Source organism: Felis catus, chromosome A1, assembly GCF_018350175.1.
Source record: "Felis catus isolate Fca126 chromosome A1, F.catus_Fca126_mat1.0, whole genome shotgun sequence".
In the NCBI taxonomy this organism is placed as follows: Eukaryota; Metazoa; Chordata; class Mammalia; order Carnivora; family Felidae; genus Felis; species Felis catus.
In genome coordinates this window covers 187619909-187645607 of record NC_058368.1, presented here as the reverse complement: position 1 = coordinate 187645607, position 25699 = coordinate 187619909, and the positions used below count along the sequence as shown (strand labels likewise).

The window sequence follows — 25699 nt, the reverse complement described above, 5'->3', positions numbered from 1 at the left end:
CAGATGGGAAATGACTTGGCCAAAGCCACTCAAGAAATCAAGGTGGAGCTAGGACTGGAACCCAGATTTCTTGTTTCCCAGACAACTGCTGTATTCCTGCACTATCCCTGCTATCTCTGCAATTTTGAGTGTATGTGAAATCCTTTAACTGAAAGTGTTAGGAAGGCACGCGGCTCTTGTGTTTTATTCCTTTTCTTTTCCCCAGTGGAAGGTCATGGCTGCATAATACCAATGGCCAGAATCTCTCTTTTTTCCCTTTGGCTCTGAATCTAGAAAACAGCCTAGAGAAAGACGAGAGACGCTCTTCAAGCCTCTAAGCCTCAGGACTGGAGGTTTGTGTGGTAGACATTCTCCCCCTAGTGGAATGAGCGAAGATGACAGGCCGGAAGTGGAAGAAAAGAGTTTCCCCTTCCAGGGCCTGGCTGCCAGGCGTCTGATGCTGCCAGGGTCTGTGGCCTCCCTCACCTCACTGTAATCACAGCACCGTCAGATCCCAGCTTTACTTAAAATTCTGATATTTTGTTCATTGTAGAGTTTTTTTTTTTGCATAAATTTTGATTTATTAAAATATTACCTTAAAATACTATTCGTATTTGTTACTGAGGTTTTTGGCACCCCCTTAAATTTTGTGTCTGAGGTAAGTGTCTCATTTGCTACCCGCCCCTAGCCATAGTCCTAATTCGGATGTCAGCCCTGGGAGACCCCACAGACACATGACATGCAACCACCCTCACTTGTCAGAGGAGCCGTGAGGTCCAGCCAGGGCCAAGGCTGGCTCGTCAGGGCGGCGTGGGCCTGGTGCTCTTTGCACCATGATAATCGGAGCTGCAGATCGTCCAGGCTTTCTCCAAAGGAGATGGTGACAAAGACTCTTTCTTGGCCCAAACACCACTCACACTACTCGGAGCCTTCTTCTTGACTAGGCCTGTCAAGTTCAGCCTATAAAGACTTGAACGAACATTAACACAGTTTCTAATAGCTCAGGGTCAGGTCCCTAGGATGACCCTAAGCCTCCCTTAAAGTGGCTGATTGAGAAAACTCTAGGAAGCCAAAGGAATGTGCTATTTATTCCAGCCAACATGTGAAGATGGCACCCTGTGTCTCCCAGTCTCTGTGGGAGGGTAGGAACCCAATTTCAATAAACATCACTTAGCAGACCCAGGTGGGTGTCACATGGACCAGCTCCCTTCCTCTATTTTGTAGTTTTCCACTTCCCTGACCCCACAGAGCCCCCCATCCCTATTCCCTCCATCCCCCTTTAAAACACTTAGTCACCTCTGTACAAATGCAAGTTGGGTTCAGTTCACGTGGGACACTTTTCCCTATTGTAAGATTATATTACTGATTAAAATCTGTCTTTACCACTTTAACTAGGGTCAGCTTTCTTTATCTTTAACAGTGGATGCCTTTCAAAATGTGCCTATTATGAGAAAAGAACTGGGGTTCAAGGGCAATTTTATTGCATTAAGATGCACCGGGTTCTGGGTCTTCATCAATGCCTACAAACGTGAAGGCGTAAAGACAGGTCCTGTTTGCTGAGGCAGGAGGAGGGGCTGCTACCCCAGCGTGCCTGGGAAGGCCACCTACTTGGAACGCCTTCCTCACTTGGGCCTCCATCCTGCCTCATCTGCCTAAGGACTTCAAGCGGCCCCCCACAGAGGCAGCCACCTCAGAAGTGGGAGTAGATAAGCCAGCCCTCACCCTCACCATCAGCAGGCTGCCAGCAACTCTCTCAACCGTGTCACCTGCTCCTGTCCCACATGCCACAAACCTGGTGCTCCTATCACACCATCTCCAGCAGCCCCTGGACCACATCTAAGGAAGGTCTCTGCCTCTATCTGCCCCAACCCCCACAAAGAATGCTAAGATCCCCCCTCACCGTCCCCCCTCCCCATCTCCATGGCCCTCCCTGGGGATTTCCCTGGCAGGGTGCCAATGGGACATGGGTTAGGTCAGGCCCAGAAGGGGCAACCACAGGGCTTTGGGATCCTGCCCATCTTGCTCAGGCTGGATTTATTACTTAGACTATAAAGGGTTAAGTCAACTGCCTTCAAATGACTAAATCCCTGGGGGAAGGAAGAGGAAGTGGCTAAAGATGCTCCTAAAAAGTTTTTTTTTTTTTTTTTTAATAAAGGAAAGGAAAAAAGAACTCTTCACAGACAAAGATAACCTTCCACCTTCCTTCCTACGGGGGTGATGGGCAGGACCACAACCCATACACTAATCCACTCGGGCCCCAAATCCCTTCCTGGGTTTCTTAAACCCATCCCAATCCCCTACTTTTTGTGGCCCAGAGAGAATGGAGTTATTTTAAGTAATCCTCATTTTATTTAAGGAGGAGCCATCCATTTCCAGGACCACCCCAGGCAGCCCTGCTGGTCCCACCTTTCCAGCTAGAGGTCAGTCAGAGCAACCTGCCAGCTCCATCAGAAACTTCTCTTCAGCAATTGACCTGTGGGGCTCTCTCAGCACCAGCCACTTCATATTGTAGCTTTTTCTGTCCCTCAGATCCCTGTACTTTGGAAACCCCTGAGGAGGGGGCAAGATTCACTTACACGTTACTCCTTCCTCCCATCTTCTTAGGCACACTTGCATATCCTGGTGTATCCGCCTGATTGAGAAGTGAGCCTGTAGGTGATTTGTAACTAACAATAAAGTGCTTAAGTGTGAGACTGGCTTACTCATGCATTGAGCAGATTCAAGGTTATCCCCATATTAATGTCAGCTCACTCTTGCATTTCCATGAGATTTCCTGAGCAGAGTGAACTCTTTGCCATGGCCTGTGAGATTCTGTATCATATCCAGCCTCACACCTCATGCCTCCTGTCTCCTTTCTCACTTCACTCATCTCTCTGGCCTTCAGTCAGTCCCTGAGATATTTTCAACTCTTTCCTGATGCAAGGTCCTTGCACCACAGCTCCTTCTTCCAGGAGGCCCCTTCCCCCAGACCTTTGTCTTGCTCTGTCTTCTGCTTCTGGACTCAGCTTAAAAATAACTTCTTCCTGGGGTGCCTGGGTGGCTCAGTCAGTTAAGCATCTGACTTTTGGTTTTGGCTCAGGTCATGGTCTCACGGTTCGTGAGATTAAGCCCCGCGTTGGGCTCTGCACTAACAGTGTGGAGACTGCTTGGGATTCTCTCTCTCTTCTTATTCTTCTCTCTCTCTCTCTCAAACTAAATAAGTAAACTTGAAAACAAATAACTTCTTCCTGGTGCTGACTGGGAGGGCACTTAAGAGAGCCTTGGGGAGTGGAAGAGGGGGAAATATTCTCTTCGTGACCTACATGGAAGTTACAAGCTGTGTGCATGTGTAAAAACTCATTGAGCTGTCCACTTAAGATTTATAGACCTTATGTAAGTAAATCTAAAAAAGTAAAATCTAAAAACAGTTTCAACTTCTTCCTTGTCTCATTACTATAGTAGTAATTCCTGTTACTCTTGACCATGGCATGTGTGTCTCCATCCTGGAACAATAATTATATTCTTTGATTGTTTATTTGTAAGTTGTATCTCCTACTAGAATGTAAGCCTCACAACGACAGAGCCTCTGTCTATTTTGTTCACAGAGGCACCTTCCAGAGCATATCATAGTGCCTGTCACACAGTGGACACTAAAAAAATTTAGTGAATGGAGAGGTGGGAGGATGAATAAAAAAGCTTGGATTTAATGATGGAAGAAACAATGGGCAGAGGAGGAATGTCCGAGGCTGGGAGGTCCCACTCCCACTCAGAAGAGAGTTGAGGGGTCTTATTCTGGAAGTCCACGATCTGGTTACCTCCCTGGAGACCCAACACCTGCCTGTCTATACCTCATTGGGGTTGTCCTGGTCGGCATAGATGAGGAAGCCTGTGAAGAGGCTATCGGTCCAGTAAGGGTCGTAGAAAAGCCCATTCTGCTCTGAGTAGAAGATCTGCAGCCAGACCTCATCACCCTGCTTCAGAGCCAGGATGGTGGAGCCCGAGGCCACATCATGGTTGCCCGTGTTGGCATCGAAGGTCCGGATGCGGTACTGGCCATTGTGCACCAGGCCGATGGCCAGGTGCTTGTTGGCCAGGGTGATATCATAGGTGAAGTAGTAGATCCCCGGCACGCCACAGACGAACTTGCCACTGGATGCGTTGTAGTGGCCGCCCTCGTTCATCAGGATCTTGTCAAACTTGATGGGCAGCCTCTCCCTTGGGTAGCTCTTGGTCACTGCCACTGAGAAGGCAGACTTGGCGTGGCCACTGCCGCAGCTGCAGGGGCCTGGGAGGCCCGGCTCCCCCTTCCTGCCCTTAGGCCCCTTCTTTCCTGGTGTGCCGTGCTTCCCCGGGGCACCACTGACCCCCTTGGGGCCGCGAGGACCGGCCCGCCCAATGGCCCCGGCTTTGCCCTTTGGTCCTGGCTTTCCCCGGTTACCTGTCCGGCCAGGTGGACCTGGAAGACAGAGCAGCTGGTGTTATGGAGGGGCCTTCACAGAACTAGGCAGAGGCTGTGGGCCTTGGCTTTCCATCCTTGGAGCAGGAGCCTTTGGGTAATGGAAAGAGCAAGAAGGCTTTGGAGTCACATAGAAATGGATGCAAATCCTGCTGGTATAACCTGGGGCACTTCTCCCAGTCTTATCTGGAAAATGGGAATGGTGATACTTACCCTCCAGAACCACTGGATCAGGGCAAAAAAGAATAACTTATAACAGTTCACCCCTTTCCTTCTCCCTGCCTTCTAGGGAAGAGTCTGGTTTGCCTGCCAGACCAGTCCTTCAATGGGCTGTGCTGGTAATGGGTTGACAAAAGAATTGGAAGAAGCCTCTTGACTTCAACATATCAATCTTAGTAAGAGCCCTGCCTAGTACACAAGGTCCCTGTCCATAGTGCAAGAGTTTAAGTGCAGCACTGTTTATAATAGCAAAACTAGGGACAACTAAATGCCTGTCCAAAGAGAAATGATTCATGGGGCACCTGGTGGCTCAGTTGGTTGAGCATCCAACTTCGGTTCAGGTCATGATCTCACAGTTCGTGAGTTTGAGCCCCACATCAGGTTCTCTGCTGTCAGCACAGAGCTTGCTTCAGATCTTCAGTCCCTGTCTCTCTGCCCTTCCCCGGCTTGTAAGTGCTCTCTCTCTTCCCCCAAAATAAATAAACATTCAAAGAGAAATGATTCCAAAATTATGGTCTACCCATAATGTGCAATTCTATACAGGAGTTTTAAAAAAGTGAGGTGATTTATGTGTACTATTTGAAAACTTCTCTAAAGTACACTGTTGAGAGGAAAAAGCAGGTGACTGAAACTTTTTTGTTGAAAGGAAACCACAACACGAACTAGTTCTACAACCATTTAAGTGCATAGGAGAGTTGCTGGCCCATAGTAAACACTCACAGAATATAGTTGGCATATCCTGAAGAACATTCCCCAAGTAATGTTTCCCTGTAGAATGACCCTTGGTTTTTTATACCCAGATTTCATAACAGGTGCATTTCTCTCAATACAGTATTTTTGGCTAATGATTATACAGGAAACATGTCTATTTATGTCCCCCAAATTCAATACATCATTTTAAACAAAAGTGGGTAAAGATTTGAGTCATATCTAAATACAATTGTATAATTGGTACAATTGGTAGACTGGCAGAATTGGGTGTAGGTGTTTGAAAAGTTTGCTGAATGTTAATCGAGGGCCTGCTTCTGAAGTTTGCTGGTGCCAGAAGTCATTCTAGTATTATTGTACGTAGGTGACTGTTTGTAACCACCAAATGAACTGGGTGATCAAAAAGCAATGCTGTAGGCATTTTTCATTCTAAAAAGGTACTTTGCTTCTTATATGCATATATGTAGGCATTTTACTGTGTCTTAAACTTTTGAGTTAACATGTAATGCATTTAAATTCTTCCTATTTTTTTTTATTTTTATTTTTTTTTAATTTTTTTTTCGACGTTTATTTATTTTTGGGACAGAGAGAGACAGAGCATGAACGGGGGAGGGGCAGAGAGAGAGGGAGACACAGAATCGGAAACAGGCTCCAGGCTCTGAGCCATCAGCCCAGAGCCCGATGCGGGGCTCGAACTCACGGACCGCGAGATCGTGACCTGGCTGAAGTCGGACGCTTAACCAACTGCGCCACCCAGGCGCCCCTAAATTCTTCCTATTTTAAGTAATTGGGAAATAGATTCCCAAAGAGCATTTTCTCACTGAAATTTCTCATTTAATTTTCAGGAGCAGATTGCTTATGTTAAGGGCCTGGCAATGAATGCCTGGTATTACTATGCACATATATAAATTATGTAGAAAAAGGCCAGGAAGGATATACATCTATCCAATTAATAGTAATTACCTCTGGAAAGTGAGAAGAAGATGAGAAGGGTAGGAATTAAGGAGCTCTCTTGCTTTATTTGTATTGTTTGAATATATTACAATAAGAATTTATTTGTGTATTACTTGTAATTTAAAAAATTTTACATGGGGAAAAAGTCAGATTATAAAACTGTCCCATGAAAAAATAAAAATAAGCAAAACTTATTGCTTTAATAGAGGGAGAAAGGTGAGGAGGAATAAAGACTGAGTCATTTTGGAGATTTTGGGGTAAGACAAACAGATAAGAAAGCTTATCAGGAAGTTCTACAGTGTGTTATGTGGTGTACCTCCTTCTTGATACCCTTTCAAGAAACTTCAAGAAAAGCTGGTTTTAGTTTTTAAGACCTTTTTGGAGATGGATTTCTATGTGTATGTCAGGGAGAGGTGGTTTGATGATATCCTGTACTTGTCCCAGAGTGGCCCAGCTTTGCAGGTCAGGACTCTCTGTCTCTTAACACCACCTTCCTTGGTGTGTTGCCTTAATTCTCAGCAGAGACTCTCTGCATGGGCAGGAGAGATGGCCAAGCCTATATCCTCATGGCTCTTGATCAAGGAGAAAAAGTCAATAGCAGAGATACCCTCTCACCTCTGGGACCTGTAAGATGAATGTCAGGGAAAACTCAGTCTGGCCCTGCTTGGAGCACTAGTCCAGACTGAAGCTACCACTGGGGTATCCCATGGAATGGGATACCATGACATGAGTGCTTGACACACTGTGATACCTCCCCAAGTCAAAGCCATTACCATTATTTATATAGTTATTCTGTGGGGAAGGAGGTGCTTTGGAGGAGTTAATTTAGTATGGTAGGAGAAGGTCTAGATTTGGAGTCAGGTACCAGCCTATTACATGATCTCAGCAATCAATTAGGGGGAGATGACCATTTATTGTACATCTACTTGAGGCTGATGCCTCACACATCATATTTTATCATCATCAGACCCCTGTGGGGTAGGTGCTGTTATCATCTCTATTTTAGAGATGAAGCAGCTGAGGAATGAAGAAAGGTTAACTAATTCACCAAAACAGGTCCCCAAGTTTGTTTCCAGAGTTCAGGTCTCGCAGCCATGACGTGCTGTTCTCAACTTAATCACCCTTGACCCTCAGTTTCCTCATCTGTAACGTGGGGATAGTAAGAATACCTCCTTCATAGCATGGTATGGACAATCAGTGGAGCAGCATACTCAAAAGTGCTTTGTCAACATTAAAATGCCATACAAATAAAAGTTATTATGATTCCCCTACTGCTTAAAACATACATTTAGGGATGTTGCTGACATTAAAAGTTCTGAGACAAAGAATGTCAAGGCTGAAAGGGCCTGTAGAGACTGTCCAGTCTGCTGGCTGCCTGGCATCTCCTCCTTCATGACTTCGTGTGATCCCAGCAAGGCTGTCAACCACAATGACCAACTCACCACCCACTCACACACACCAGGGGTGGGCACATGACCCAGTCCTGGAAGATCGTAGTACCTCATCTCCATGGCCAAAAGGATTGGTGGTCCGGGATACCTATATGATTTAGAAGGATTAGTCATGCTGAGATTTGCTCTGTGGATCAAACCATGAAGAGTTAGACTCGAGCCCATTGGCAGCCATTTCAAAACTTCCAGCCTTTGTGAAAACAAAACCCACACACACAGATAAGCAGAGCCTTGACAACAGCTTTGAGCTCCCAGACCCAGCCATTGCTGAAGCTTGGCTCCTGAACTTCCTGGTTGCATGAGCCAATAAATTCCATTCAAGGCTATGAATTGAGTTCTGTCACTTGCAGCCAAAGGTGTTCTGAATCATATATCAGGAGACTTGCTTAAAGCAACTCAGCAAGTCAATGGTGCAGCTGGCGAAGGAACACAAGATCTGATACCTACTGTTCCTTTCAGGAGAATACACTGCTCTGTTTTTTAAAAAGACATTAATTTGGTTTATAATGAAATGGGATTCATACCGGTTTTCATAACTAAACTCCCTCTGTGCCAGAGGATGTCAACCCCAGGCAGGAATAGGAGAGACAGGCACTGGGCCTCTTACCTTCCTCTCCGCTGTCCCCCCGGTCCCCATCCTGGCCATCCTGGCCATCTTTTCCAGGAAAGCCCATTCTTCCCACCATTCCTGAGGGCCCTGGGGCTCCCGGGGGGCCAGGCGGGCCTTGGGGGCCAGGCAGGCTGCAGACAAGTTGAGGGGAGCCCTTTTGGAAGTCCCTGCGGGCGAAGGCACCAAGCAGCGGGTCAGCTGCACAAGGGAGGGCACAGGCCAAGAATACCCAAGGGATCATGGTGGTCACCTGTGGAAGGCAAAAGAGCTGTGAGCTGATTGGTGGTCAGTCAGAAAGGAAACCAGAGGAGGAGGGGAGGCGGCCGGAAGAGACTCTCTCCTCCATCATATACAAGTGGCTGGACAGTGTTCTCATGTCTTGAGGACATATTTGGATGAACCGAGTCACGGACACTTTGGAGAAGTCTTGGGGGTGAGGCACTCATCATCGCACTGCTGTCCTTCAGTGTAGCTGAAACAGAGGTAGGACCTAATGGCCCAGTCAGGCCGATTGGGAGGAGCAGTGGGCGGAAAGAAACAAGCTAGGATTTCATTCGAATCCGTGGCACAAGTAGAAATACTTTGAATTGTAGGTGATGATTTGCAACTATGCTGCTTCTCCAGGGGGACTCAGGGTAGCACATGGCCGGGTAAGCACTGAGGCTCTGGTTCTGAGTCAAGGTGCCCCAGACTCGAGCAGCACAGCAGGTCATGGTAGCAGCCTCTCTTCTAAGTGCTTCCTGTGCACCAGGCATGGGCTAAGTGCTTTCTGTACGTTACTTACCTCAGAGCATCCTTGCCAGAGAGACACAGGTGAGGCAGTGGATGCCCAGAAATTTTAACAACAAGCCTGACTCCTGCAATTAGCAGGTGACAGGGCTGGGGTTTGAGCCAGACGGGCTAGATTCACAGTGTGTGCCCCTCTGCTGCAGGCTATAATGCATACTTTTTTTTTTTTTTTTTAAGAATTAAATGAAGGGACACCTGGGTGGCTCAGTCAGTTAAACGTCCAACTTTGACTCAGGTCATGATCTCGTGGTTTGTGAGTTCGAGCTCCACCTCGGGCTCTGTGCTGACAGCTCAGAGCCTGGAGCCTGCTTCGGATTCTGTGTCTCCCTCTTTCTCTACCCCTCCCCAGCCTGTGCTCTGTCTGTCTCTCTCTCAAAAATAAACATTAAAAAAATTTAAAAAAGAAGTAAGTGAAATAATACACTTACATTGTTTGTGAAGTCAAATAATATTATAAGTCACACACAGCATAAAACTGTGATCTCCAGTCCTACCTATCCTTAACCTCACACCCTACCTCAAATCCTTTCAGCTATTTCTTCTTGTGTATATGGTTTTTTATTTATCAAAAAAGTTTTTATTTTTATTTAAAGACTATTTTAAATTTTTAAATGTTTATTTATTTTGAGAGAGCGAGCAAGCGAGCACAAGCAGGGGAGAGGCAGAGAGAGGAGGGAGAGAGAGAGATTCCAAGCAGGCTCTGTGCTGCCAGCCCCCAATGTGGGGCTCGAAATCACGAACCTGAGCCAAAATTAAGAATCGGTTGCTTAAGTGACTGAGCCATCCAGGCACCCCCCGCAAAAGTTTTTAATTAAGTAGGCAGCACGCCCAACATGGGGCTTGAACTCACAACCCTGAGATCAAGAATTGCATGCTCTATCGACTGAGCCAGTCAGGTGCCCCTTATCAATTTTAGACATTATCTTTTGAATTTCATTTCTGACAGATGAAGAATATGCCCCCTTCCAACACCCTAGCCCCTATTTCTTCTCCCACATGTAGTTAAAATATAATTTGTGATAAAGTCAAAATTTACACTCTGGATTATTATGAGTATTGTTTATTGCTAAGCTAAGCACTATACTATAATTATATGTCCTTTCTTGTACATTTTTTCCTTACTGGAGATATTAACTTAATTTTTTCTTTGGCTTAGTTCCCTAAGTCACTATTTTCCACACTACCAAATATATCAGATAATTTGTTCCATTTATTTTCCTGATGATAGAAGTCCCGGAGCCCCCCATCCTCCTGTTTGGATCCCCACACATGCTAACCAGTTGCCATCCTAGCTTCTTCTTTATGATCATTGTGGCGATCGTCTTTGCCTCTCTCCTGGGTTATATCTCCTGTTTTAGGAATCCTAGGTCTTTCTCTCTTTGTTTAATTAAAAACAATTTTTAAAAAATCCCTCAGTTTGGTGGCACCCATCCTGTAAGGGCTTCCTGGAAAAGTGGTATGGGAAGTCATTTTTAAAGAAATGTTGCAAGTCTCAATGTATTTTGATTTTGCACTGTGTCCTCAAGGCTGGTGGCTGCAGTAGCACGATCACCAGAAGCCAGAATGTTATATGCTCGGAAATGATGCACTCCCAGCCCCACACGTAAAGACGCAGATGCTTTGGTCCAGAGCAGGAATAAGCAACTTGACCAAGATCTCTCAATAAATTGGCTCGGTCACTTTGCAATCGACAGCCTCTCTCTCAAGAACCAACTTTCCAGGCATGATTTCTTCCCGTGGGGATGAGCTCCAAAGTGTAGCTTGCTTTGTCACCTTAGGCAAGACCTCTTCCCTCTCTGGGTCTGTTTTCCCACCTGAGCAATAAGGGGTTTGAGCTAGGTCAGTGGTTCCCACACTTCTGCGTGGGTCAGACTCACCTGGAGGGCTTGTTTAAACCTGGCTTGCTGGGCCTCGCCCCCAGGGTTTATGATTCAGTAGGTCTGGGCTGGGGCTGGAGGATTTGCATTATAAATGAGTATCTGAGTGATGCTGCTGCTGGTAGTTCAGGGACCCACTTTGAGAATCACTAGACTAGATGGTCTCTCAGGTCTCTTCACCTCTGGTGCTGAGCCTTTCAGACTTCAACCTGCCTTCTCGCAGATATGTAACCCTTGCTGGCTCCACTGTGACTGCACTGCTTTGGGCTAACTAACCAGAGCCTTCAAACCACAGGTGCTGTGGTGCTGGCAGGCCCCCTCTCCTCCTGGGCCCTCAACCTCCCTTTCCTTCCAACCTTGCTTTGCCCTGGTCCTAGGAGCCTGTCCAGACTTCAGGCTGCCTCTGGAAACAGGCTGACTCTACCTGTCCTCCTGGCCCCTCCAGAATCCTTAACCCTGGGGACAGATGAAGGGGAGAGAAAACCAGGCCTCTTCTGCCAGGGAGAGGAGGGGAGACCACAGTGCTGTACTGCCCCAGATGCAGGGGCTGTTCTAGTTCCAGCCAAGGCTCACCTTGTTTGGACCTCAGATGGTTTCTCTAGATAGGTGTCATAATGGTGCCCTGGCCAGGTAGAGGTGATTTAGTACTAGATGCTGTTTTCAATAACATTATGTCATATAATAACAAAGTTATTGTCTTTAAAATTTCTTTAATCCTGATTAAGTCAAGAAAATTATTTCAGTCTGGTAAATTATTTCAGTATCTTTAATGCCTCCCTAGCCCTTTCTAGTAACCCTTTTTAATCAAGAGCACTGTTATCTGTGGCATTGCGCACCCGTTCTTAAAGACTCTCGGGCAGGCCCCCCCCCCCAAATATGCACAGAGACCTTGGAAAGCCCCAGACAGGAGCACAGCACCAAGGACCCTGGGGAAGGGCATCTGCTGGAATGGAGGGAAGGCCTGAGGCCCCACATGGAGAAGAAGAACTGGACTGGGGCACAGGTGAGCTCTGGGCAACTTGTCTCCAAGAAGGGGGAAAAGCAAGACTTAGAGAGCGAGTGTAAGAGAGTGTTACAATCGAAACTTCCACCTGGGCACCAGGATTCATCAGAGGCTGTATGCTAAATGGAGTGGTCAGGCCAAAGCAAAGAATCGACAAAGGAACAGTGTGAGCCCACTGCATGACTCCTGGCGCTCTTGGCAGATCAAGGATTTTAAAATATGACCTGTGTCCCTGGGAGGGGGAGGGACAGTGGCCGTGCCTCTGAGGCCTGTGTGAGAAAGCTGGAAGGTGAGAGACTGGCTGGGCAAAAGGGGAAAGAGCACATGGGAAGGGGGCCAATTGCCTTCTCGCCTCCCCAGGAGATGGAAGGCAGTAGACATTCCCCAGTGGGAGCCAGCCTGGGCCAGAAGGGTCTGGACAGAAAGTGAGGGGCCCCAGCAGTGATAACCATGCAGGGCAGACACCAGAAAGCTGGAGGCCAAGGGCGAGGCCTGGACTTGCCAACAAACAGAGAATGTGTGTGCCTGCTTCAGGGCTGTTATGGTCAGAGTCCAATATGGCAACCCCAGGGTGCCAGCAAAAGGCACCCCCGAAAGAGGCAGCTTCAATGTCTGCCAGGCCCAGAGAGGCAGAGCAGTTCAGTCCCTATCCCTGCCAAGAAGCATGAAGAGCCCTCCTGCTTCCTGACCCCTTATCTCTCCTTCCTTCAGCCTGGAAAGGGGTGAGCTGAGAAAGGGAGCGGATGGCCCTGCCAGCTTCACATCTTTGCTGAGGAAGTGTCACCTTTGAATAAAGATCGAAGATTGGATTTGATGGGAGTGGATTGCCAGGGCTTCCTTGGCTTCATCACAAAGGGGCAGAGGAGACAAAAATCAAGTTATAGTTTGATGTGCCTCTGGTGTCACATGTACTCAACATGGTTGGCCTAAATGACAGTAGAGGAGGTTGGCAGACCCGGTGAACACGGTGGAAGTGTCATATGCATGATGTACTTTCAGAGAACCGTGTCCCCAACGCTCCCAGGCCCCAGCTATCTCCATCTCCTCTCCTGGTCTGCTTGATGAGAGTCTTGGAAAACTGTCATTGTTACTTGTGAGCTGTGACACATCTGGGCGCCCACAAGAGAAACTCAATTCTCAAAGCAGGTTTGTAATGGTTTGGAAAAGTTGCAACTGCAAACATTTTGGACCAGGGAGAGGGAGGAAGGAAGTGGGTGGGAGTGAGTCTCCCAGGCAGATGAGAGTCGTGCAAACAGCTAGATGAAGAAAGGCAGGAAGGAGAGACAGCTAGATGAGAGAGGAAGGAGAGAGAGGATGCATCTGTTTCAGTTTGCAGCCCCCTTCTCTCTTCTGATGATCACTCTCAGCCATACAAGCCCAGAAAGAGGGAGCAGGGTCTGCTGTCCTGCCTACCTCTGCCTCTTTGGACAACAGGGGATCTCGCTCGATGACAGCTGGCCCAGAGCAGGCCCCAGTGGCTGGGTGGAGCAGCAGGGCTCTGGAACAGGCAGGGAGGAAGGGATTTCTCAGAGCTGGAGGCTGGTGGTTCCCGCAGTCTGAGCCAGGAACTGTTTTGGAAATGAAGGCGGGGAGACTAGATTCTGGAGGGAGAGGAGAGACTCTGCCTCTAGCGCACCTCCAAGAAAAACAAGGCTCCGAAAAGTCCTGCTCCCAGACAGTGCCCTCACCCTCCTGAGTCTGGCCCCCATGGCTACTCTCCACACTATGGTGGTAAGCAAACCTGGGGGCTAGATGCTTGGAGGGGAGCCAGAGCCCCCCAAAAAATCCAGATAGGTTACCTCTTCCAAGCTATTTTAAATAAATTTAGAAACTTGAGGAGGACCCCAACGGACCAACCCCTTTAGTTACAGACAGGGAAACTGAGGCAGAGGTAAACTGACTTTATTAGACACCTACAATGTTCCAGGCACTGTGTGAGGCTCTTTGCATGAATTATTTTATTTGGCATTTATAATAAATTCTATGAGGGTGATAAACTTATTGTCCCATTTTTCAGAGGAAGAAACAGAGGCTTCGAGAAGTGAAATGATTTACCCAAAGTCGCACAATTGGAGCGATGGGGACTACGTTCAAACCGATGTCTGAAGGATTCTGAAGACTACACTTCATCTATTACACCTCTCTCCCTTCCCCCTGCTATTTTTGTGTTTTATATAAGAGGAAACTGAAACTCAGAGAGGCTAATTTGCTCATATTTACACAACTAGTTCATGGCAGAAGTTATATTTGAACTTGGGTTTGGCTGACCCTAATGCCCAAATGCTTTCCATTATGTCAGCATTTCTTAGATTTTCCTCCTAAATATTCCGAATCACAGAGGAGACCTTGAAGCATTTGCCAAAGCCACACATAGCAATGGAGAGATTTCTTTCATATCAGTTTACACACACACACACACACACACACACACACACACACACACACACACACAACTGTAAACACACACATACACACATACACCTGTGTATATATAATACATGACTGAAAACGTAGAAGTGATGCTTTTTCTCCTCAGAATACTTGAGGAAATCGATGCTTGGGAAAAACCTCCTGTCCTTTGAGAGGCCCACACGTGGCTTAGTCAAGGTGATGGGGTGGGGGTTGGGGGTCCTTGGCCCTGACATCAACAAGTCCCTTTGGAGTGTTAATAGGGTGTTCCCATGAGCTGAACCAAAAAACCAGCACAAAGCACAGCCCCAGCGCTCACTCCTTGCTTAATCCCAGCAGGAGCCTCCTCACTGGTCTCTTGCTTCCCTCCACCCTCCCCCCCAAAACGTACTCACCATGTGAAGCCAGAAGGACTGTTCAAAACCATAACTCAGCCACATCACTTCCTGGAGGGTCTTACTCCAGTTGTTGCCGGCTGCAAATAGCAAACATTGGAAACCCTGACGTGGCCCACAAGGCCCTAAATGACCTGGCCCTTGCTGTCACCGCCCCAGTCCCAGCTCCCCCTGCCTCTCCTGCTCCCCCATGCCTAGCCACCCCACCTCCTTTAGGCCAAGCTCTGTTCTGCCAGCCTAGGAGCCGCACCCTGTTGGCTCCCTGGCTCTTTATTCCTCATGTTTCAGCTTAAATGTCACTTCCTCCAAGGCCTTCCCTGACATGCCCTCTCAGACAGCTCTCCCTCTGGACTTCAGCTCGTCTGTGTCTTTTCTAGCCCTTACAACAACGCATGTGTATTCGTTGTGTTTGCTTGTTAACCTGCTTACTGGGCCTGTTTTCTCTCTTAGTAAAGTGGAAACCCCATGGGAGCAGGGACCCCAGCTGGTCCTGCTATATCCCCAGGTCTTCCAACTTCCTTGCACACAGGGAGTGTTGGAGAAATCTTTTCCTGATTAATGAGTGAGATCCACACTCTACCCTCAAGAAAATCCACAGCAAGGAGAAGACAAGGCGATGGACTAAATCCAAAAGGAGTCCTTGGATTCAAAAACGTTTTCTCCCTTTCTCAGTTTTTCCAACCCAAACCAGATCTAATTCTAATCCCTTGTTCCTCCTGACCTCCTAGAGCACAGGGGGCCCCCACCCTCACTCTGGGGAGAGAGCTTGCAGAACATTTTACACACAGCAGGTGTTCCATAAGTATCTGTTCAATTGATCAGAGAGAAAAAAAGTATTGGTTCTTCCTCACCTTTTTAAAAGCTATCTTAGTTCCTAAATTCTCCTTTCTGGTGGGAGCTGAGTAAGAAGGCTGCATGACAGTCTTCCTGTCGTAGAAAAAAAGATACATTAGGAGGTCAACCTCCCAGAATGAAATCATGAGGTACTAAACTTGGATGAAGTTCTTCAGTCTGGTTTTAATTTGCTCAGTCCCTGGGCTTCTCATCTCTCAGTTAAGTCGCCAAAGATTCAGATACACATGTTCTAGGAAAACACTAGGAGCTAATGTAGGGTGATGAGCCTTCCTCCTTTTTTCTGCCCTTGGCCCCCAGGACATCAGCCCTTGGTTCACTCCTAAGGGCCCTCAGCCCAGACTGCTGAGAAAAGGGCCACAAGTGGGGACATCGGTGTCCTGCTGACCACACTGGAGTGGGACACTGTCCTGAGCGTTTAGCGAGGCTGCTGAATTCACCTTGCCTGGGAGACAGAAAGATACATATTATGCTTAAATAAATCTGGCCTGTTGGTTGTCAGGTTTTGACACACTGACAGGTAGTGGTAGTAATACACTCTGCAATTAAGAGCAACGGGAAACCAGGGGCCACTGGGTGGCTCAGTCGGTCAAGTTTCCAAGTTTGGCTCAGGTCATTATTTCACGGTTCATAGGTTCCAGCCCCGTATCAGACTCTCTGTTCTCAGCAAAGAGCGAGCTGTGGATCATCTCTCTCTGTCTTTGTCTCTGTCTGTCTCTCTCTCTCTCTGAATAAATAGACATTAAAAAACAAGCCATGGGAAACCCACCCACTTAGTTTTTCAACTATCTAATGGAAGTAATAATATATCCAACTCCTGGAGTTTTATAGGAACAATGAGGTGTTGTACTCAAATCTTTGAGCCCAGTGTGCAGACCCTAACTGTTCAGCAGTTGGAGAGAACTTTGCCCCAACCTTAACTTCCTTTCTGTGAGCTCTGCCCCAACCTTAACCTCCTCCCTGTGAGCTCTGCCCCAACCCTAACCTTCTCCCTGTGAAGTCCACAGACAGTTGCCTGCCTCATCCTTCAAGGTTCAGTTGTACTACTGTCTCCTCAGAGAGACCTGCCTGGTCACAGAACGAAAATATCTCACCCACCTCTGGTTTGCTTTTCCTTCAAAAGCACGTGGATCAAGTTGTAATTATATTGGCTTCTTGACCCACTAACTGTGTCTTCCCGCTGGTGTGGAAGGTCCAGGAAAGCAAGGCCCTGCTTGTCTTGCTCTTTATTATGTTACCAGAGCCCAGCACTGTGCCTGCCCTGCACATAGGACGTGCTCAGCCCAGAGTTGGTCCACAGCCTGAACAAAACACTCCTAATCAAGGGCAACAGGATCACAACTGTCATTTGCTTTGTGCAGATGACAAAGCCACACTTGGCCAGTGAAGGAAATAGGGAGAGATGACCGGTTTTGGATTGGAAGATGTGGGTCCCAGCCCTAGTCTTGTAACTTACTGGTTATGTGATCACAGGAAGTCATGTCCTTGTATTTGAGCTTCCATTTCCTCACCTATAAAATGGAGGCAGTAACACTCACACTGTCTACCTTACAGCGCTGTTCTGAGAATCAAACAATATAGCAAATGTTGAAAGCAAACATGATACCAAAGTTAGAGCCCGAAGTTGTAATTGCCACCGCCTGTCTCTGAACTAAGAGCAAGCAGTTCCGACCTCCCACTAGGAGCCCCTGGAGTGTTTGGGGGAGTTCTGGGCGGGGGAGGGTATGTGAATCCCACCCAGCTAGCAATTCTCCTAGACTCTGGGGCTAAAAGGGAAGGGCTGGTGGCTGCAATGGGGTGGGGCTTGCTTGAGGCAGAAGCTCCCTGAAACTTCCCTTTGATGGGAGTGAGAATTCTATAATGAAAAACACCCCATGCCCTCCCTGAATTCCAGGAAGCAAATTGCAAACAGCCCTCTCCATCTTCTCCGAAAAGCTGACAGACAGCCTGGAGGAGAGGGGCTGGCGTCAGCTCTGCACACAGTGCTCACGGAAAAGGCCCCTTTCCTGGGATTTGGAAGCACTCCAGCAGCCAGAGCCTAACGCAGAAGGTTAAAAGGTATGGGGTCCACTTGCCAAGAAGCCCCAGAAACTATTTTATCTGCTGTTTTCTTCCTCCTCCACTCCCCGCTTCTGGCTCAGTGTAGAAAAAGAGATCCGAGGACAAAGCACGACCTAATGAGATCCCAGGAGCCAGGATCTCACAGGGCTTGCCCTGCCAAAGGCACACGGAAGTCAGCCTGGCGACCACTGTGCTCACACCAGAGGTAGACCTTCTGCTATATACACCCAAACCCTTGCAAACCAACCAACATGGCATGTGATGTGACGTGGTGGGCAAGGGGCCCGTCCGTGACCCCGGGCCCCCGGCTGCTTCACATTGGGCCTCAGCTGCCTGTGTGATGAGGGCACAAAGCCATCAACTTTGGAGCTGCCCACAGTTGTTTTCTGCCATGGAGACCAAGGACTCCAGTGAGCTAGAAGAATGCAGCTGATGTGCCAGATGTGAGGGGAGGGAAGGAGGCCTGAGGGTGTTCCGAGCCCTGTATCCAGCTTGTCCTGAGGGCCAGCCTTCAAGTGGCAGGCCGTAGTGCCGGGGAGCGTGTTTGAGCAGCGCTATCCAGTAGGAATATGATGTGCGGCCACCGTTCAGAATGGGTCTCATAGCCATGTTCAAAAGGTAAAAAGCACCAGTGAAATTAATTTTAATATTTTATGTAGCCTAATAGATCTCAAATATAATCTCAACATGTAATCAGTGTAAAAATTATTAATGAGGCATTTCATATTTGTAAACTAGCACACAGTGTTGGAGTCCTGGTGTGTATTTTACACTTGCAGCACATCTGAATTCAGACTGGCCACATTTCAAGTGCTCACCTGCCACGTGGTGGCTACTGTATCAGCTCAATACACAGCCGCTTGAGTTGAGATTCCATGAACCAGCTGTGGGACCTGTTACAAATTACTTCTTCTATCTCTCTCAGCCTCCTCCTCTCCAAAATGGGGACAATAATAATAGTACCTACCTTAGAAGGTTGTTATGAGGTTAGAATGTTCCTAGAACAACGTTTGGCATGTGATAAGGGAGACAAGAGCATTAGCTATTATTGTTATTTCTTCTCCTTCTGAAGATCAAACAAGATAGTGGATATTGAAAATAAAGCATGACTCAAAAATTAAGACCTTGTTTAAAATTGTAATTGTCACCAACTGCAACTGAACTCATGAAGAAAAACAGTCCTGACCTCTGAGTCCTGTGGCATTTCAGGCGGAGCCCCTGCCTTCTTCTATTTCTCCATTTTCATTTAAGGTGGTTTGTGTTGTGTTTCTGTCAGTTGCCACCAAAAGAGAGGAGGCTTGACCTTTGCTCCCGCCCTGGCATTGCATCCTGAGGGAGGGATGGGGCTGTCTGCCTTGGCCCCATGTCACTGAGCTACCTGGTGTGTTCATGCTCCGTAATACAAAGAGGCGAATCGATGGGATAGTGCTCAGCTCATCAGGTGACAGGAGGCCAAATGGGGTGTCATGTGCTTGGTACCATGGCTTGGCACATGAATGATCAGTAAATGGTGTCACTTACTCTTATCGCCTATGAGGCCAGACACTGAGGTTCCGGAGATGAAAAGATGTGACTGTCACTCTCATAGGGCACATGGTCTGGTTATACTGAGGGTCCAGCCTGGCACACCTGTGTGATCATTTGGAAATCAAGCCTTGAACCTCCTTTGTCTTTAAAACAAGCTATCTCGGGGCGCCTGGGTGGCGCAGTCGGTTAAGCGTCCGACTTCAGCCAGGTCACGATCTCGCGGTCCGGGAGTTCAAGCCCCGCGTCAGGCTCTGGGCTGATGGCTCAGAGCCTGGAGCCTGTTTCTGATTCTGTGTCTCCCTCTCTCTCTGCCCCTCCCCCGTTCATGCTCTGTCTCTCTCTGTCCCAAAAATAAATAAATGTTGAAAAAAATTTAAAATAAAATAAAATAAAATAAAATAAAATAAGCTATCTCTCCAAAGGGCATCCAGAACCATGCAGAAGGCAAGGGAAGGAAATTTGGGGGCTAGATGATCCCTTGGAATAGTATAGAAGGCACCACACTTGAAGACCCAGGAGCTGAGGGAGAGAAACAAATTCTGAACTCTGAAGGGCTAGGGAGGAAAGGCCAAGTTGTCCTTGACTTCTCTGGGCTTTCTGTCTCCATGGAGTTAGTCCCAGTCAGGCCCTGACAGGTATTCACAGTAACTCTAAAGACCTGACACGGGGCTGGCCTTCAAGAAGCACAGAGCTGGTCTGGTGCTTAGGAGTCATGTTATAGATGTTTGACTTTTGTTTTTTAACCCCTCTGGGCCTCAGTTTCCTTATGTGTAAAATGGAAAAAAACATACTGCATGGTCTTGTTTAAACCATTTGAATTTGAAAAAGCATGATAGAAAAATATTTATTGTTTCATTTTATGTGTAAAATCTGAAATAATTCAAAATCCCCAAATTAAAAGTTTGTCAAGAACCCTGGAAGGCAGTGTGAATTGTAAATTGTAAATTGTAAACCGTGTTTCTGCCAGAGCCACATGACAGCATTATTCTAATAGGTAAACAGAAATATCTGCATTTTGAGTTACGTAAGTTTGAATTGTTTGAGGTCTTTAGGCATGTCTCCCTGAGCTATTAGATCTCTCATACCTCTCTGGTAGAATAATTGTGAACATCAAATGAGATAATGCAGTAACCAGGCGACAGTAAGCACTCCTTAATGGTAGCATTATTCTGATACAATGATAATAAGTGAAAACAATGTGAGATACGATATAACGATATTATGGGAGGCTAACTGAGCAGACCTGGGTCTTCTGCTTCCTCCTCTGTAAAGTGTGAGAATAGGGAGTTGAACGATTGGGAACTTTGGAGTAAACAGCTGGAAGGCAGTCATAATAGCTGATATGATTTTACAACAAAGCACAAATGCAAAGGTCCAGGATTTCTGTATGTGTGACCTACTTTAAAGTTTATTTATTTATTTTAAGAGGGAGAGAGAGCAAGAGTGAGAGCGAGAGAGCACAGGCACACAAGTGAAGGAGGGGCAGAGAGAGACACACACAGAATCCGAAGGAGGCTCCAGGGTCTGAGCTGTCAGCATAGAGCTCGACACAGGGCTCAAACCCACGAACCATGAGATCATGACCTGAGCTGAAGTCGGACACTTAACCCACTGAGCCACCCAGCTGCCCCTGTGTGTAACCTACTTTAAACAGGATTATAAACTTCGAATTTACTCATTCAGCAAACAGCTCTTTATTAACACTGCAGTGTGCACTGACCTCTGGTTGGAAGGCATTAAAAAGCTAGGGAGGAATGTGGCACCTGGGTGGCTCAGTCTGTTGAGTGGCTCAGGTTATGGTTTCGGCTCAGGTCATGATCCCAGAGCCTGCTTGGGTTTCTCTCTCTTTCTCTCTCTGCCCCTCCCCACCCACTTTCAAAATGGATACATAAACTTAAAAAAGTAAAAATAAAAAAGCTAGGGAGGATGGCCCTGCCACTGAGGGAATGATAATCTAGACCTGAGGCTTATCGGTGGCCTTAGGTAAACCACTGACTGATGATTTTTTGGTTTTGTTTTTCATTTGAAATTGTTGTCAGTGTAAACCGTGGGAGGTCTTATCTTAAAATCAAGATTTCTGGGCAAGGGCATCAGAGTCTGGCTGGAGCCTGGTGCCTGCAAGGGAATGCTCTCTCACTGGCATGAGCTGCCCTGCCTTCTGCCTGAGCACCAGATCTACACCTGTGGCAAGAAATACAGGCAGCTGGCCTGCACCTCCCCGAACTGCATATCGTGCCCAGCACTAAGAACCCACCCCAGCTGTTCTGCAAACTCACCCTGCAGCACATCAACAAGTCCCTGGAGCACCCGTTCAGGCCTACCCAGTGCCAGCGGTACCAGAGAGCTGTGCGAAGACTGCCAGGAGCAGCGCATGGAATGTGTGCCCATCTGCCTGCCTCTTGCACAAAAGGAAAAGGAGGGAGACCAGATGCATAGCTCCAGGCCACCCCGTCCGAGAGAAGCCTTCTGGGAACCCATGTCCAGCGATCACGGAGCAGCTGTGAGCGACAGCGAGGACAGCACGACACACCTGCACCTGCCTGAGTTGTTCACCAGAAAGGACCTGGGAAGGACTGAGCATGGGGACAGCACCGACGACTTTTTGCCAGAGAAGGAGGGTGAGAAGCCAAGGAATCCAGGGGAGAAGAGCCCTGGGGCCAGAGAAGAGATGGAAGTAGACAGGGACAGGGTTCTCAAGCACTGGGAGAAGAGCTCAATGGAAGCTCAATGGGCTCACGGAAGTTCAAAAGTCATCACCATAAACTTGGGGCACCTGGGGTGGCTTGGTTGGTTGAGCCTCCCCAACATTGGCTCAGGTCACGATCTCACAGTTCATGAGTTTGAGCCCCACATGAGGCTCTGTGCTGTCAGCGTGGAGCCTGCTTCGGATCTTCTGTCCCCCTCTCTCTCTGCCCCCCCACTTGTTCTCTCTCTCTCTCTCTCTCTCTGTCTCTCTGTCTCTCTGTGTCTCTCAAAAATAATTAAACATTAAAAATATTTAAAAAGCCATGACCATAAACCTAAGAGCTTCAGCACTTTTAAACAGGTTAAAGAAAGGTTGTTGGAGAAAGCAAAAAATAAAAAATAAATCAAGATTTCCAGGTGTTCTTGAGAATCTGGATTATTTCCTTGAAAAACATTTGGCAGGGCACCAATTGACTGCCCTTTGAGATAAAGTGTTACGGGCTGAAATGTGTTCCTCCAAATTCATATGTTGAAGTCCTAGCCCCCAGAACCTCAGAATGGGGCTATATATTTGGGGATTGGGCCTTTATTTTTTTTTTTAATTTTTTTTTTCAACGTTTATTTATTTTTGGGACAGAGAGAGACAGAGCATGAACGGGGGAGGGGCAGAAAGAGAGGGAGACACAGAATCGGAAACAGGCTCCAGGCTCTGAGCCATCAGCCCAGAGCCCGACACGGGGCTCGAACTCACGGACCGCGAGATCGTGACCTGGCTGAAGTCGGACGCTTAACCGACTGCGCCACCCAGGCGCCCCGGGATTGGGCCTTTAAAGAGGTAAAGGAAAATAAAGTCCTACGGATGGGCCCTAATCCACTATGACTGGCATCCTTATAAGGAGATTAGGACACAGCACACAGAGGTATGACCATGTGAGGGACAGAGAGAAGGTGGCCATCTGCGAGTCAAGGGGAGAGGCCTCAGAAGGAACCAGACTGGCCCTCACCTTGATCGTGGACTTCTAGCCTCTGGAACTCTGAGAATAACTTTCTGTTAAGTCACCTGTCTGTGGTATTGTGATGGCCGCCCTAGCAGACCACTACATAGGACCTACATTCTGTGCCCACAGTCCTTGCCACTCCCAAACGACATGCATTCTGCTTACTTCGGTGTCACACGCGGCCCCTGCTGGCATCTGAGCTGGCAACCTGTGGCCTAGAGGAAAAGGGTGTTCTCCAAGTATGTTATGTGTTCTGATTTCAAAGCTTTGATGTTCCTTTTTTCCTTTTACTGTCTTTACACTTCAGTAAGGCTAATACTATCATCCTCACTTGGCAGAAGAGAAAACAGGGCTCAGAAAAGTGAAGTCATTTTTTCCCAGTTAAAGCTGGGAGGGGACCCAAGCCTGCTGACTCAGGGACCAGGGCTCATGTCCCTCTACCATGCGCTGGGCATGGGACCCATGAGCATAAAGCCTTAACTAACAGGGCAGCTATGTGTGTGTATGTGTGTGTGTGTGCGCACGTGCACGTGTGTGTTAATAGACGTAAGCCATTCACAGCAATGCACAAATCCAAGGAGGATTATTTCCTTGGAAAAAGACTTGGCATAGAATTCCTTTCAAAAGTAAACCTAGAATAGAATTTGAGCCGAAATCTGCTTTATGCAGGAGTTCATCTCACAGAGGCAAACCCGGCTGGCAAGCCTCTGATGGGGGGAAGGGTGAGGGAAGCCGTGAGCACGTACATGGACTATCAGCCTATGCTGAACATTCGGGAGCAGACAGCACTAGAGCCTGGTACTGTAGGAAGGAAGGTTCAGTCCCCTATGTCCAATCAACGGATGAGGAGGAGCAAGATAGGGAAGAAGAGGGATTTGCCAGAAAGCAGTCACTTCCTGGGGGAACCTGCTGACTATTTGATGGAGGCAGAATAGCTTCAGAGATGACCCCAGACTTGTGGAAGAGACCTCAATTTACTCGTACAATGACACACTGTGATGCCTTTATGAGGACAAAGTAAGTCCAGACGTGCAGATGGAAAGACGGCCAACATACACAAAGTGAAAAAGGCAAGTTGCAGCATGGATTGTAAAGGATGATTCTCCTTGAGCTAAAAAAAAAAAAAAAAAAAAAAAAAAGGGACACACACACACACACACACACACACAGAATTTGTGAAAGGACACAGCTTCTTGATAAACAGGTTACCTCTCAGAATTAGGAGCAGGTGTGTGGGCTTTTACTTTTCACTCCCCCCCCTTTGTTGTACTGTCTGAATTGTGATGAGCGTTGTTAGTTTTATGTCATTTAAAACAAAATGTAACCCTAACATTTAAGGATCAGAAGGTAGGCAAGTTTGGTGTCCCTGCTAGGAGATGGGGAGAAGTCAGACATTTGGGAAGAAGCAAACTCAGTGGCACACTTGATGCATCAGAATGAAGGGTAGTAGTGATGTTCTGAGAGGTGTGGGGGGTCTGAGGAGTTAGCAGTTGAAAGTGGACTTAATGGATACAATTACCAGATGACAGAGTAAATCAGGAAAGAACTGTGCAGACGGGGGAGGGGGCAGAAGGGGGTGGGGAGAGGAGAGGACAGACTTTGAACAATGCTAACTGAGCATCAGCCATGGGCTGACATATGCAGGATTTGTTGCTATTGCTGCTGGTTGGGTGGGGGTAGGAACAGGTCTGGGTAGGATCAGCAAGGTCTCTGGGAGATGGTGGGTCTAAGATGGGGAAATTTTGAAGGGTTCAGGTAGGAGAGTCTTGTGGCCAAAGAGTAGAGGACGCTGAAATTGTGCAAAGGCTTTGTGGTGCTGGGGGAGAGAAGCGGACTGAGAGACCACTGGGGCCATTGCAGTCCTTCAGCTGAGAGATACAGTCCTGGAACAGGACCGCGTCAGTGGGTTGGAGAAATAAGAACACAGTAAGACAAGGCTTGGAGACAAGTAGTTTGAGGGAAGAGGGAGGGTGAAAAGAGTTGTAAAGAATTGGGTGCAAACCTCAGCTTGCCATTTAGTACCTTTTGAACTCAGTTTGCCCATCTACATACATATTTAATTAATATAAATGAGATCACGCACTCCATAAATAACAACTATGATGGTTAGCTTGGGGCATTGGACTCAGACTTACCAGGGTTCAATCCCCTTTACCACCAGTTACTAGCTGTGCAGTCTTGAGTAAGTCATTAACGTCCCTGAGCCTGGTTCCTCTTTTGCAGCTGGGGATAACCTGTCGTCATGGAAATGAAACAGCACACCAGAGGGCTGGCAGAGCCTGGCACAAAATAGGCGCTCAATCAATGGTAGAGGTATTACTATCAACAGGTAAGCCATTGAGCACAGAGCCTGGCATACAGTAAGCGCTCAGCACATGTTAATTCATGTTATAATTCATAAGGCAGAGGTCAGGAGCTGGGAATCCCGGGGCTGCCCGGCCTGCAAAGAGGGGACGTTTGCAGCTCTCCACCTCCCTCCCGCGGACACACCCATGTCCCCTCTCCAGCACCGGATCCTTCCCCTCCCACCAGCGCTTGCCGACCCCGCGGGAGGGCGCCGGAGGTGCGGGCGCGGGTAGCTCGGGTAGTTCGCCGATACTCACCCTAGCAGTCTCGGCCACGTCCAGGGGCTTCCGGAGCCACGAAGCTATCGGCGCTGCTCCGCGTCCCCGCCTCCAGCCGCAGCAGCTCGGCCAGCGCCCGCCCCAGGCATACTTTTCCCATCCCGTCATGGGCGGGAGTAGTTG

General features: G+C 47.8%; 1 protein-coding gene and 1 pseudogene across 8 annotated transcripts; one reads left to right on the top strand and one right to left on the bottom strand.

The window, feature by feature from the left end:
- Positions 1-3642: 3642 nt before the first annotated feature.
- Positions 3643-25697, bottom strand: C1QTNF2 (C1q and TNF related 2). Of its 8 annotated transcripts, none has more exons than XM_019839471.3 (6): positions 25556-25697; positions 25088-25231; positions 15681-15756; positions 14830-14909; positions 8354-8606; positions 3643-4414 (listed from the first exon to the last, which is right to left on the bottom strand). In XM_019839471.3, the coding sequence occupies exons 4-6, from the start codon at positions 14872-14874 to the stop codon at positions 3801-3803; spliced, it is 912 nt and encodes a 303-aa protein (XP_019695030.1). In that variant the 5' UTR covers positions 14875-14909; positions 15681-15756; positions 25088-25231; positions 25556-25697; the 3' UTR covers positions 3643-3800. The 8 variants fall into 8 exon arrangements, with proteins under 8 accessions (XP_019695030.1, XP_019695037.1, XP_019695042.1 ...); XM_019839478.3 differs by having other exon boundaries at positions 25088-25186; positions 25556-25652; XM_019839483.3 differs by lacking the exon at positions 25088-25231 and having other exon boundaries at positions 25556-25679.
- On the top strand, positions 21377-25531 carry LOC109497370 (annotated as a pseudogene).
- Positions 25698-25699: the final 2 nt, after the last annotated feature.